General features: G+C 37.3%; 2 protein-coding genes across 3 annotated transcripts; both read right to left on the reverse strand.

Moving 5' to 3' along the window:
* Window positions 1-746: 746 nt before the first annotated feature.
* Window positions 747-5,735, reverse strand: foxd2 (forkhead box D2). Of its 2 annotated transcripts, XR_014535564.1 has the most exons (2): window positions 3,559-5,735; window positions 747-985 (listed from the first exon to the last, which is right to left on the reverse strand). XR_014535564.1 is itself a non-coding variant. In XM_083553542.1 (1 exon), the coding sequence occupies exon 1, from the start codon at window positions 4,787-4,789 to the stop codon at window positions 3,677-3,679; it is 1,113 nt and encodes a 370-aa protein (XP_083409668.1). In that variant the 5' UTR covers window positions 4,790-5,734; the 3' UTR covers window positions 2,757-3,676. The 2 variants fall into 2 exon arrangements, 1 of the variants encoding a protein (XP_083409668.1); XM_083553542.1 differs by lacking the exon at window positions 747-985 and having other exon boundaries at window positions 2,757-5,734.
* Window positions 5,736-11,110: 5,375 nt separating this feature from the next.
* foxe3 (forkhead box E3) lies at window positions 11,111-12,636 on the reverse strand. The gene has a single exon (XM_083555029.1). It carries the CDS (start codon window positions 12,616-12,618, stop codon window positions 11,380-11,382), a length of 1,239 nt encoding a protein of 412 aa, XP_083411155.1. The 5' UTR covers window positions 12,619-12,636; the 3' UTR covers window positions 11,111-11,379.
* Window positions 12,637-13,849: the final 1,213 nt, after the last annotated feature.

Raw genomic sequence — 13,849 nt, forward strand, 5'->3', positions numbered from 1 at the left:
AGAGACTCCACATATGCACATGACCTCTGTTGAGTGGATTGGTGTCAAACCCATTTATAATGTAATTACCACTTATATAATAATAATAATAATAATAATAATAATAATAATAATAATAATAATAATAATAATAATAATAATAATAATAATAATAATAATAATAATAATAATAATAATAATAATAGTGGATTGTTAATTGATTGTAGTATTTGAATTTATTTATGTCCGAAATCCCTTTTTTTTCACAAAACATTCTCAGTGGGGGAAAACTTGGGGAAATAATTATTATTGCATTACCTATAATAATAATAATAATAATAATAATAATAATAATAATAATAATAATAATAATAATAATAATAATAATAAGTGAAATATGTTGGTGAAACAACAGAATAACATAAACGGGACAAAATAAAACACTGACAAAACTATATATTAAATTACAATTATAAATTCTCTCTGTTAAGGAAGTATTTTCTGTAAGTTTGTTGATAAATAAAGGAAAAACGGACCCGCGTTTGTATTTCGGTTTGTATTATTTTTTTTTTTATTAATACTTAATGCTTATTTGGTATTTTTGAGAAGTTTATTTAAAAAAAATGTTTATGTTTTAAATGATATTAAATGACATCTGTGTTTTTCTTTGTTTTCTGCTCTATCAACAAAAAATACAAAAATAAATAAATAAACGAAGAGTCGAGCTCCTTCTGTTAACTTCTCAAATAATAAAGCGGTTTTGTCAGAAGCCCCCATGGAGTCGCAGTGTGTTGGGGGGACATTTAGACCAGACAAAAGAAGAACACACACAAGATACACAAAAAAAAGAAGCCCAGATCCTCAAATCCATTTCACGCTCGACCTGAGCCACATTTTCTTCCCACCCATGTGAAGCTGCAGGTCCACCAGGACACAGAGTCGGGAATCTGGACGTTTCTACTGCTGTTGTTGTTGTCGGGCTTCAGGTTCTCCAAACACAAACACACTTGAAGGAGGGGGTAAAAGAAGAAATGTCTTTTCAAAGAGATTATTCCTCCAGTGTGTGTGTGTGTGTGTGTGTGTGTGTGTGTGTGTGTGTGTGTGTGTGTGTGTGTGTGTGTGTGTGTGTGTGTGTGTGTGTGTGTGTGGTGCGTGCGTGTTTGTTTATGCGTATTCTCACTTTGTGCGTTCTTTTATTCAGATCCAAAAAGGGAGGACATTTTCCCCAACAAACAAAAACACAAAAAAATATTTTAATAAATAAATGAATAAATAAATAAATAAATAAAAAATTCGCGCTTCTGTAAATTAGTAATGGATCCCCACGAGGCTCCTCAAATTCAATTACACACTTCTTTTCAAACCCCGATGTTCTCCTTTCATTTAGCTCTTTTGTGTCATTTGACAGAAATTCAATTAGAACCACGCATGCGCGCTTCATTTGATCTTTCTTTGCGCATATTTCAGGAGAGGTTATTTGCATATTTTGGTAAAGAGACACAGGTTTTAGCAACGTAAGGCAACATTTAAAGCATGTTGCTCGTATTAAAAAAAAAATAATCTATGTATGAATAAATAAAGGGGTTTTTTTGCATATTGAAGAATAAAAGAACAAAAAAGGGTGAAAAAATGAGAATGAAAATCACGCCAGCGGAAAATTTGAAGCAAAAAATTAAGGCCATTTATTTGTGTGGACGCGTGTGTGATGTTTTTCACGACAATAGAACCAAACAAATATTAAATACTGATGTAATAAATAAATCAGTAAAATTAATTTAACGCAAAACGTTCGACTTAAATTCACTTTGAAAGTTTCCAATGTTCATTCGCCAAACTGCAAACAAAAACGCGTTACGCTTTTAAATACAATCTAAATATTTATATATCGATTTTTATTTAAAAGTGTATATGGAAGGAAAATTTAATTTTTTTTCAAAAAAATTAATTACAACATATTTATCATAAATTCTTGATTTCTAAAGGCAAGAAAATGATGTGCATTATAAATTATAAATTAATTGTCTTTCATTTTATAAAATAAAATGTTTATTTTGTTATAATGTTTATAAATGTATATATTTTTAACATAAATATAATTTCAATGTATTATACAGATTGCGTCTGTATCGACAGATTTGGTTACTGAAAAAAAAAGTGCTAATATACAAATAAACTAAAAAAATAAATTGCCTTTAAAATCGTATTTTTTTGTTTTTGTTTTCAGCAACTTTATTTCAGATGCGAGTTTTACGGAACTTCTATTCCAAATGTCGATTCACAGATTATTTTTCATGTGTTTCACATTCACAATATTTGTTCACATATTTATTTCCCAGAACAATGAGGAAAATTGTGTTTCCTTTTTTTTCAGAATACTGAATCTAAAACGAGAAGATTTAATGCATCCCTCATGTTAATCACTCCAGACCTCCATCACCTGCTCAAGGTGATATCTAACCTGCCATGGAGACACAATTCCGCTCTTTATTTTCTAATTACTGCAAATAATTAATTACCAAGTGTGAGATTATTTTAAAGCTCTACTTTGTTTCTATTAAAAATAATAATATTAATAATTTTTTAAAAAGCACGTTCAGTTATTAGTAATTATTAAATTATTGAATCACAAATTTGTAAAAACTAAAATGAAATGATAATAATAATACATAAATCATAATATTTATAATAATAAATAAATAGCATTATAATGATGTTGCTGCAGACCAACATGTGAATTTGTTCACAAAGGGAACAACAATATAACGAATCCAAACATCTTTAAAATTCACAACATTTATTTTCTTGTCATTACAACCAAATGACCTATAAACATGACGTGTGTTTTATCTGCTTTTTCTTTTACAACATCGCGACATTCTCTTCACAGATTATCTTCAATGTAATAATAAGGGGGGGGGAAATCTATGCACAGTCAGACAGGAGGAGAGGTAATGCGAGATACATCAACGCCACAATAATAATAATAATAATTAAAATAATTAAAAAAAAAGAATATATAAAAAATAAAAAAAAAACTGTTATAATTGACACTGATATTCCGCTGTTCGGGCAGAAACCCCGCTGTCTCTGGCAATGTGCTTTTCAAAAAGAAAAAAGAAAAAAAAAAGAAAAAGTAAACCTGAGTCGATATTTTCGGTCTCTACTATTAAACAGTGCTTCAATTTTTTTTTTTTCACAAAACTCACAAAAAATATTAATATAAACCATAACAATAGCGATAGGAATCTGTTCGCGCGCCGACAGGAAAATCCACTGTTTACAATGAGATCAAATGATCTGAACGCAGTTCCTGTTTGCAAAACATCTGGAGTGGAGATCAAAGGTCAAAGGTTAACCTCGGACTACCTATTCTTTCTTTGTTTTGCAAATGTTCATATCTGCCTGCACATTTTTTTTTATTTATATATATATATATTGTACATATTTACAGTTCATAAATATCACGGCATTAATTAAGTTTTTGTTTTTGTTGTTTGCTCTCAAAAATTTCCGCAGAGAAAAAGAGAGAATGTTTTAAACCTCACAAAAAAAAAACAAAAAAAAAAATTCAGATCCTACCTTGGCAAAATGGCGGATTTTTAAAAACTGCTCTTTTTGGTTTCACACGTCGTTTGTTCTGGAAAGAAAAATGATCAGAAACTAAAAATTAAAAAGTTCTCCTTCTTGTCTTTTTTTTTTACCGGAGGAAGTCCGAGCACGAGTTGGGTGCGATCGTTTCCGGTGAGAGGTTCAAGTGGTTGGAGGACGGTGGTGTGAACATGGCGAGGATCTGCGCCTGAGCCGCGGGTAACTGCGCGCTGTAGGGCGCAGAAGGCGGGGAGCTCGACGCGCCGATGATGTTGTCTATGGAGAAAGACGGGCGGCGCGACGTGTTCGTGTCCGTTTTGTGAGGCGGCGCGAGTGCGGGAGGGAGCTGAGGGTAGAAGGGCTTCCTTAGATCTGCTCCCAGGAGAGAGGGCGGCACGGTGTGCGGAGACGAAGAGAAGATGGAAGAGGGCACGCCGGGAAGGGGGCATGGCGCACCCTGGAAAGGGAAAGTCCCACTCGGGTGGTGGTGATGGTGATGGTGGTACGCGTGGAAGTTCTGCAGCGCCAAGCCGTACCCTCCAGCGCCCCCGGCACCGGGGCCGTAGCAGCCGTAGGGGCCGTATCCGAATCCGGGCAGGAATCCCCCCGCGTCTCGGAGAACCACGTCGCTGTTCTGGTGTCTCTTGAAACGCTTCCGCCTGCGCAGAAAGCTGCCGTTGTCAAACATGTCGGCTGACTCCGGATCCAGGGTCCAGTAGTTGCCCTTGCCCGGGTTCCCGGGTTCGCGTGGGATCTTGATGAAGCAGTCGTTGAGCGACAGGTTGTGCCTGATGGAGTTCTGCCATGCTGGGAACTTCTCGCGGTAGTACGGGAACCTGTTGCTGATGAACTCGCAGATCTCGCTGAGCGTCAGCCGCTTCTTCGGGCTCTGCAGGATGGCCATCGTGATCAGCGCGATGTACGAATACGGCGGCTTCACCAGCGCGTTTTTCGCCGGCTTGTCCCCGTTCAGCGCGTCGGCGCCGGATCCGGATTCGCCCCGCGCCACGACGCGGTCGTCATCGGGGCCCTCGGAGCCGCTCGCGGTGCCCTCGCCGACCTCGTGGGACGACAGAGGGTCGTCAGAGTCGTGGTCCGCGTGAAAGACGTGAGGGTGGCGCAGGTATTTCCCGACATCTCTCACGCCGTCGCCACCGACCACGTCGATGTCCACGTCGTCGGATAACGCCGGGCTCTCCGACACGTCCGTCCCCAGAGTCATGCTGGAGGACTCGCGCTGTCCTCCTCCTCCTCCTTCTCCTCCTCCTCCTCTTCGTGCTCTCACTCCTTCCACGTCCAGGTCTCGTATACGGTCTTCCGTGAGCCGCACTGCTCAGGTCAGTGATCAGTCCGGACCGGACCGCTGCCTCTTTCTGACTTCATTGTTGGTTTTGTTTGAAGGGGATTTGGTGTGTTTTAAATGACGCACGGAGGCACCGCGGTGCGCCCCGCACAAGCTCCGGACTCTAGTACCCCCTCCTCCTGCCTCCCAAAACTATTTATCCCGACGCTCACGTGACCGACGTGTCAGTAACCAAAGTTTATAGCAGAGAGCATTGAATAAGGGAGGAGGCAGAGGTGTGTGTGTGTGTGTGTGTGTGTGTGTGCGTGTGTGTGTGTGTGTGTGTGTGTGTGTGTGTGTGTGTGTGTGTGTGTGTGTGTGTGTGTGTGTGTGTTTGACTTCAGGGACTTACCAAAAGTTGTTTTGCTCATAATAATATGATTTTTTTATTTTTTTTGTATTCGATATAAAACCAATCAAATTATTTGTAAAACAATAAAAATAGTTTGTAGAAAAAATTTATAGAAAATAGTTTCTTCATTTTTAGGCTATAAATTATTAATAATGTTTATGATTAAATGCATGATTAAAAATGTAAATGTTTAGAATAAAATGAAGCGCTGTTTAGTGGTCAGGAGGCTGCAGTGCATCTCCGACATTCAACAGTTATAAGATTTTACCAAAAAAATAAAACGAAAAAACACGAATTTATGAGAATCGCTCGAGCAGGATTGTGGTTTTAGGGTTATTGCGATTTCGTACAATCTTTAGAAACGTTTTTTTTTTAAACACATTACACATAAAACCTCAAAATAAAACCTGATCTGATTATAACCTAAATTATATATCTGTATATCTGACTGATTAACACACACCCTGAACACACACATCATTTCAATAAAGCTGCATTGAAGCTCATTCGTTGTTTATCTTATTTAAAGTCACCACATATAAATGTCAACTATTTGTAAATGTAAACTATTAGTATAAATACAAATCTATTAAATCCGATGCGTCTAATTATTTATTCAATATTTCAATCTATTTCTGACCCCTAACGAGCCGCGTGCAACCAAAACAAATCCCCGTTTAGGGGGTTATGGAGGTTAATTGTTTTATTTATACTCTAGAAATCTCAAATATATTTTATTTGCCTGTAATAATAAAAAAAAAAATAATAATTAAAAAAGGCATGTTATAATAATAATAATAATAATAATAATAATAATTTAATACTAATAATAATAATAATAATAATAATAAATGAATTTTTGGTCGTTATAAATTCTACTGTTGGATCTACATAATTTTCAGAAAATAAATACTACTGATATCAATTCTATTGTTTCTACAGTCAATTCTAGAAACGCAATAGTTTTCAAGTCGCTCATACGAAAACCTTTTTCTCTGCGCTTTCCTACACACACACACACACACACACACACACACTCACACACACACACACACAGAGAGAGAGAGAGAGAGAGAGAGAGAGAGAGAGAGAGAGAGAGAGAGAGAGAGAGAGAGAGAGAGAGAGAGAGAGAGAGCACAGCTGGATTGATCATCCTGCTTCAGATTGTCACATGACTAATAAAAGCGCTATGAATAATCAATCCTGACTGATTTCTTCAATGTTTTGTTGATAACTGCACCAAATACATTTCTTTTCTTGCAAAGAAAAAAAGAAAAGAAAAAAGAAACAGTCAAAGAGGAAAGTTTAAAGAATATTCTCCTAAATGTTTTTCTGTCCAGGTCTGTGATTTCAGGTAAAAGAGCTTTAAAATGATTTTACTATGGAAGAACAAAATGAAGCGGATTTTTAAAATATAAATATTACAATATTAATATAATTATAAAAAAATACAAATAAAAAAATGGCAAATAAACAAATATAGGACAAATGCAACTCTTTAAACTTGCAGCTCATACATAGCTCTAAAGGTCGATTTTGTGTTGCCAGATTTTGTTAAACCCCTCACAATTAGTGTACTTTATTATACACACCATATATTATAATAGCATCAGATCAGGCACATCTGTGATGCTTTCTTGTTTAGTTTTTTCCATCTTATAAATCTCCAAATATTTTTTTTATTTTGTTATTCTTTCTATTTAACACGAATCCATTAGTAAAATGTGTTTAGTGAAATTGCGATGTTTCTTGAAAACGCCAGATAATTTAATTAAAACCTCAAAAATTGGCCTCACTGGCAGAATGAATCCTTATGAATCCTTTTCGTTTTAAAACCATAATCCATTTATTGTTTAATCTGATCAGATCTCATTTATTTGTTTCTGCTTGATGTTTCTGATTCTGACCAGGAGGAAACTGTTACACTTTAAATCCTAATGGATTTTCTCACCCATTAAGGCTACATTTGTTTACACGGTGATTACAGCGCCACCCAGTGGCCAAGCACAATTTATTGCGGATTTTTTTTAATTTTATTATCGGTACAAATGTATAATTTTGTAGAGAACTCTGTATTCAAACCAACCAATACAATCTTTAAAAAATGAAGAAAGAAGTTATCCATCAGGCCAAGCCACCTTCTTCCATTTGCTGTATGATCCAGTTCTGATACTTCATGCATTTCTGGGGGGCTTTGGGTGGTGTACAGGGTCCGTCTAGACACTCTGACTACTCTGCAATAGACTTTGTGTTCTGATTTCATTGAATGATAGTCAACATTTTAAGCAATACAGGAGATATTCTGTGAGAGCAAACCATATGAAAGTCTTCACTCCTTACATGCATCAACCATGACCCTGTTTCTTAATTTTCCTTTCTTGGACCAGTTTATAGGTATGAATCAATGCATACAAACATCACAAGACCTGTTGTTTTGGAGATGCTATCACTTAGACATCACAATGTGGCCACTCTCAAAGTCTTTCAGATCCCATTTCTCCTGTTTCAGACACACCAACTTTGAGAAGAGACTGTTCGTGCTGACTTGCTGCCCAATACTGTAAATCCCATCTGCTGATCGGTGCGTGTTGCTTTATTACAGACAGACAGACAGACAGACAGACAGACAGACAGACAGACAGACAGACATTTGATTATGATGGAACAAATAGTTTGAACAGAAGCGGTGCCTAAACTGACCTTAGTCTTGACTACCATCTAGTGGACACTTTATAGAATGCACACCAAGTGTGAACAACTGAGAGAGAACATTTGGGACACAGTTTCACTGTTTTGACTTCCAATCAGTAAAAGTGTGTCCCAAATGAGCAAACATGCAAAAATCCTGATACTCCAAAACCAAACATGATATAAAGCGTTTTTTTCAATTCATGTGTAGATATTTAGCAATGTATTTATTTAATATTTGACCAAAAAAAAATTCTAAAAACATTTAATGCTGGCATGGACCAGGTACAGCGGGTCCTGGGAACCTCGCTGTATGTTAGTGTTTCCTGTTCTAACAGACCTGATAGTAAGTTTAATTAGCGAAATCAGGGTTTCTCCTGGACCAGAATAGGGAACTTTGTCTAGAATGGATGGAATATGCAGTAAAGTCACAAATGATTCTTTCCTTAAGCTAATCATATTGTGTCTGTGGTTCTCTTTTTCACTTTTTTTCCTGCTCAGATTGTAATATATAAACAGATTTTTTCACCACTTCTTAGTAAAGCAAACTTATACAGTATATATAGTAATATACAGTACAGACCAAAAGTTTGGACACACCTTCTCATTCAAAGAGTTTTCTTTATTTTCATGACTATGAAAATTGTAGAGTCACACTGAAGGCATCAAGGGCTATTTGACCAAGAAGGAGAGTGATGGGGTGCTGCGCCAGATGACCTGGCCTCCACAGTCACCGGACCTGAACCCAATCGAGATGGTTTAGGGGTGAGCTGGACCGCAGAGTGAAGGCAAAAGGGCCAACAAGTGCCAAGCATCTCTCGGGGAACTCCTTCAAGACTGTTGGAAGACCATTTCAGGTGACTACATCTTGAAGCTCATCAAGAGAATGCCAAGAGTGTGCAAAGCAGTAATCAAAGCAAAAGGTGGCTACTTGAAGAACCTAGAATATGAAATTTTTTAGTTGTTTTACACTTTTTTGTTATGTATATAATTCCATTTATAATTCCACATGTGTTCATTCATAGTTTTGATGCCTTCAGTGTGAATCTACATATATATATATATATATATATATATATATATATATATATATATATATATATATATATATATATACTGTATATACACACACACACACACACACACACACACACACACACACACACACACACACACACACACACACACACACACCAATTTTCCAATGCAATGTTTTATAATACAACCCCTAATTTCTAAAAGATTGGGACAATATGCAAAATGTAAATCCATATTCTGTTTACAATTTTCTTTCTTTTTTCTTTTTTTAACATATCAATTGTTTAAATCGAGAATATACACCATTTTAAGAAAATAAAAGGTCATTTTTAATTTTCTGTCCAAATACATCTGGGAACTGAGGAGACCAGTTGCTGAGATTTTGGGAGAGAAACATGGTCCCATATGTGTCTGATACAGAATTCTAGCTGCTCAACAGTTCTGGGTGTCCTTTCTTGTATTTTATGTTTAATGCAAAATGTTTCTGTTTTGTTTTAATAACAGTTACCGTTTCCAGATGTTTGTTGCCCCATTCCAACTTTTTTTTATTTTGCAGCCATTACATTTAAAATGACCTTATTTTCTGTCCTTGAAACGGTAAATTTCCTCCGTTTAAACATTTTATATGTTTTCTATTTCCTATTGCGAATAAAATGTGGGTTTATGAGAGTTGAAATCATTGTATTCTGTTTTTATTTACATTTTGCACAACTTGTTTGGAATAGGGTTTGTATTATAATAAAATATTATTAGAATATTTCAGACAAATGATGAATGATTTATTAGTAAACTGTTGAATGCAGGCTTTATATTTTGGATGCTATGCTTTCTGATTGAAAAAGGAAAATGTCGGCTGGACGGTAGACAATGAACAAAATGATCACATCAAAAGGATTACAGTATTTGCTTTTTAGTTATCATTGAAATAAAGTTGACAACACAACTGGGTTACATCATGAATGAATTTTTTTAAATCCAAATAACATCAGTGAGGTCATTAATGTACCAGGTGCTGGTAGAAATAGTCCACCAATTCAGCCAATTTAACCGGTGTTGGTAGTTCATCAAGAAAAAAAAAAAAATGCAATATATTTAAGGTACAGAAAGATTATTAATACAACATTTATCAGTAAGTCAGTATTTAAATAATCTTTATGGCTTATTACATTTTGACTTAAGAAGTGTACTACTTTTCCTCTTTCCTTACACTACAACACTCCAGAGCAAAAAATAGCAACATTTACAGCTTTTAATGTTTTTAACAACAAATACTTGGTCAGAAAATGAGCACGAATAAAACAAATGCATTTCTGAGACGTTTGGAAGAATTCAGAACGTTTGATTTGGAGTCATTAAACAGAATTGTGATGAAGCACGGGTTGAGTCGCATGCTAATGCTTCAGGAGATGTCTTCGAAGATCTCGAAGATCTATATAAAGCTTGATTCTAATTTCGAAAGTTCTTTACTAAAGAAGAATAATCAGATCTTATTTTTCAATTAGACAACGATCCTGTCCACACCACAAAGACCACTGAAAAGCTTAGAGGCTTAGAAGCTTAAAAAGCTTGTTTTTTGGTCAAACAAATGAAATCTCATAATAAACTACTTTATCTATTTGTTTAATTCCTGATTATTTTTGGCAAAAGATTTCAGATTTTACGACCATTAAAAGCTATATATATATAAATTGGCAGTTTGGCTTTTGTTCTACTAGTGTTTCTATATTACTACTACTACTTGATGATGAAGAAACAGGAGATTCTGGAACGAAATCGGCATGAATACAGCAGAAAAAAAGGCTTTACAAAAAAACTGTTATTCCTTATTATTTACATTTTATGCTTAAAAATAAAAAAGTAAACCAATATGTTAACTACAATCAGTGTTCCATCTTACTGGACCAAACATGTCATGAGTTTTGCAGGCTACAAGCCAAAATACGCTAGTGCTCAAGTGTAGATTTAAAAAAATAAAAACCAATAAAAAAATTACAAAAATTAAGTATCCAGTGTATAAATATTAATAAAATATTTGAGACTGGTTGCAAGACCTGTTTATGATGTGGCTTATCTAAAAGAAATAATTTTAGTTTTAAAATCTGTGAATTTTATGATTCGAGTTTCTTCTGTCAGACAGAAATGACAAAAATGATCAAACTGCTAATAACATAAGAACAATGTCAAAGCTGAATATACTCCAGAAAAATAAACTTACTACTAATACTGTATCTTTCCTTGTTGATGGTGTGGTACCTTTCGTGTGTATCTTTTACCTACTCATGTTAGATACATGTTCTCTGAAAACATTTAGGTACCTTAATCAGGCAAAAGGTAAATTATCAAGGTACAAATGGTTCTCCTGAGTAACACCTCAGTGATAAATAGGGTCATTTTATATGTAGCGTTCAAGCCCAGATGAGAAGTTTGTTTGTCGCACATAGGAATTGTTGTACGAGTTCAGATTGGCTCCTGCGAGTCCCAGAAGCTGCTCAGCGTGCTCGGGGCACGAGCTGAGGTGCGACCCTCTGCCACCGGTGCTGTAGCCCCCCAGAGAGAAAGCAGGCGGCGTGGAAGATGACAGGTGAGGAGGAGAGGCTGAGGATGAGGATGCCATGGAGACAACAGAGCTGTTGTTTCTGCTCAGCATGTTTGTGTGGTTAAAAGTCTGGAAGCTGGTGGGGTCAGTGGAGGGTAACACAGAGCAGCTGGAGGTCAGATCTCCGATACCAAGCCCAACGTGAAGCTCGGATCCGGGGCAGCCGGGCGCAATGGGCTGCTGACTGATGATGTTGTCGATGCTGAACATCCGGCCTTGTCCTTGGAGGTGCGCGTGAGCGACCCCCGCCGACGTCTGGTAAGGGTGCAGCACGGCCCCGTGGGGGGAGCCGGGTAACGGGGAGCCGCTGTAGCCCGAGGACACAGCGGGGTACAGGGTGTTGGGATAGGCCTGGCGCGCCGCGGGGCTCGGGGAGAAGGCGAACGCGCCGGCGCTCTGAGCGTATGCCGGGTACGTGCTGAAGTCCGAGCGTTTGAAGCGCTTCCTCCGACGCAGGAAGCTGCCGTTGTCGAACATGTCCTCAGCGGCGGGGTCAAGCGTCCAATAGTTGCCCTTCCCGGGTCTCCCGGGCTCCCGCGGGATCTTCACGAAGCAGTCGTTGAGCGTCAGGTTGTGCCGGATGGAGTTCTGCCACTTGCGCGAGTTCTCGCGGTAGAACGGGAAGCGCTCGGTGATGAAGCGGTAAATGCCGCCCAGCGTGAGCTTCCTCTCGGGCGAGTTGGCGATGGCCATCGCGATGAGCGCGATGTAGCTGTACGGAGGTTTCCCTCGCTGCACCGGCCTCTTCCTCCGCCGGCCGCCAGCTGATTGACCCACCGACACCACTTCCTCCAGCTCGGGACCGGGGCTGCTTTCACGCGGTTCCGGTTTCACAGGAGCACCGTCCTTAGCTCCTGACTGATGATGGTAATGATGATGATGGAGCTGCTGCTGCTGCTGCTGATGATGATGGATCGATGACGGTGAGTCCAAGCTCACCTGCGGGGACACAGCTACCGCCCCCGCCGGACTAGTGGGCTGCGACTCCGCCGGTGACATGCTGCAGGAGAAGTAGGAGAAATTGGCAAGATTCATAAAAGAAAAGTTGTGTTTAATGATGCAATCTCTTTACTCTCTCCAGTTCTCTCTTCCTCTCTCTATCAGCGTGGGTTTCGTGTTTTGTTCCGCCAGGTGTGTGACTTTATAAGGTGGACCGAGTGACGTCAGAAAATGTCCAGCTCGCGAGCTACTCCTCTGTCCATTGGACATGTGATGGGGTTGGTACATAATCCTGAATCCTTTATATATATATATATATATATATATATATATATATATATATATATATATATATATATATATATATATATATATATAAAACTTTATTAAGCAATTATAATAATAATATAAACAGTTGTTTATTTAATGAAATAATGACAAATAATAATTATTTATAACTACTAACATGTTATTTAGTATTTTTCTTTAAAGAAAATAGAGCCACAAGGATCTAAAAAAAAAAAAAGATTTTTTTTTATTATATCTAGTAAAAAATTAGCGATTAATTATACTACCTACTTACTACTTACTAATATTATATTATGCTAGAGATTTATCAAGTTTTTCCACTATTTTAAAATGTAAACATCCCCTATGATTCTTTAAAAAAAAATAAAAATAAAAGATTTACAACATTATTAGTTGTAAATTTTTTATTTGTATTTTTTTAATGAATCATAAGCAAATATCTGTACTAAAAATCCTTGTATATTTTTTTAAGAGAATGTGAATCACACGAGAAGATTTCCAGTCAATGTTCTGCTATGCTCATGATTAGGCAGCCAGCATGCAGAATATACATCCTACCTGAGATCTTGACTACAGATAAGGTGTTGGGTCTGAATGGCTCGGGGCAGTGAATCCAAGACTTCCGCTGAGCATCGGTGGTCAAAATGATAGGATTAAAAGGTGATCCTCAGAGAAGGAAACAATTTAAGAAGAGAATTGTGCCGTGGGCTGGTGTGCAGCACAAACACAGAGCACAGAGGAACTGAGGGTTCATCTGACGTTAAAGGATTATAATAATCAGAAAAATGCACTTATCTATCTATCTATCTATCTATCTATCTATCTATCTATCTATCTATCTATCTATCTATCTATCTATCTATCTATCTATCTATCTATCTATCTATCTATCTATCTATCTATCTATCTATCTATCTATCATCACTTTCTCTACCATGCTCAACCTCACACACTGTGTATCTCAGTTTGTTCTGGCTGTAGCTGTAGATCAGGGCTAGAAAAAACACAGAGAGAAGTT

Source organism: Silurus aristotelis (assembly GCF_946808225.1).
Source record: "Silurus aristotelis genome assembly, chromosome: 11".
Taxonomy (NCBI): domain Eukaryota; kingdom Metazoa; phylum Chordata; class Actinopteri; order Siluriformes; family Siluridae; genus Silurus; species Silurus aristotelis.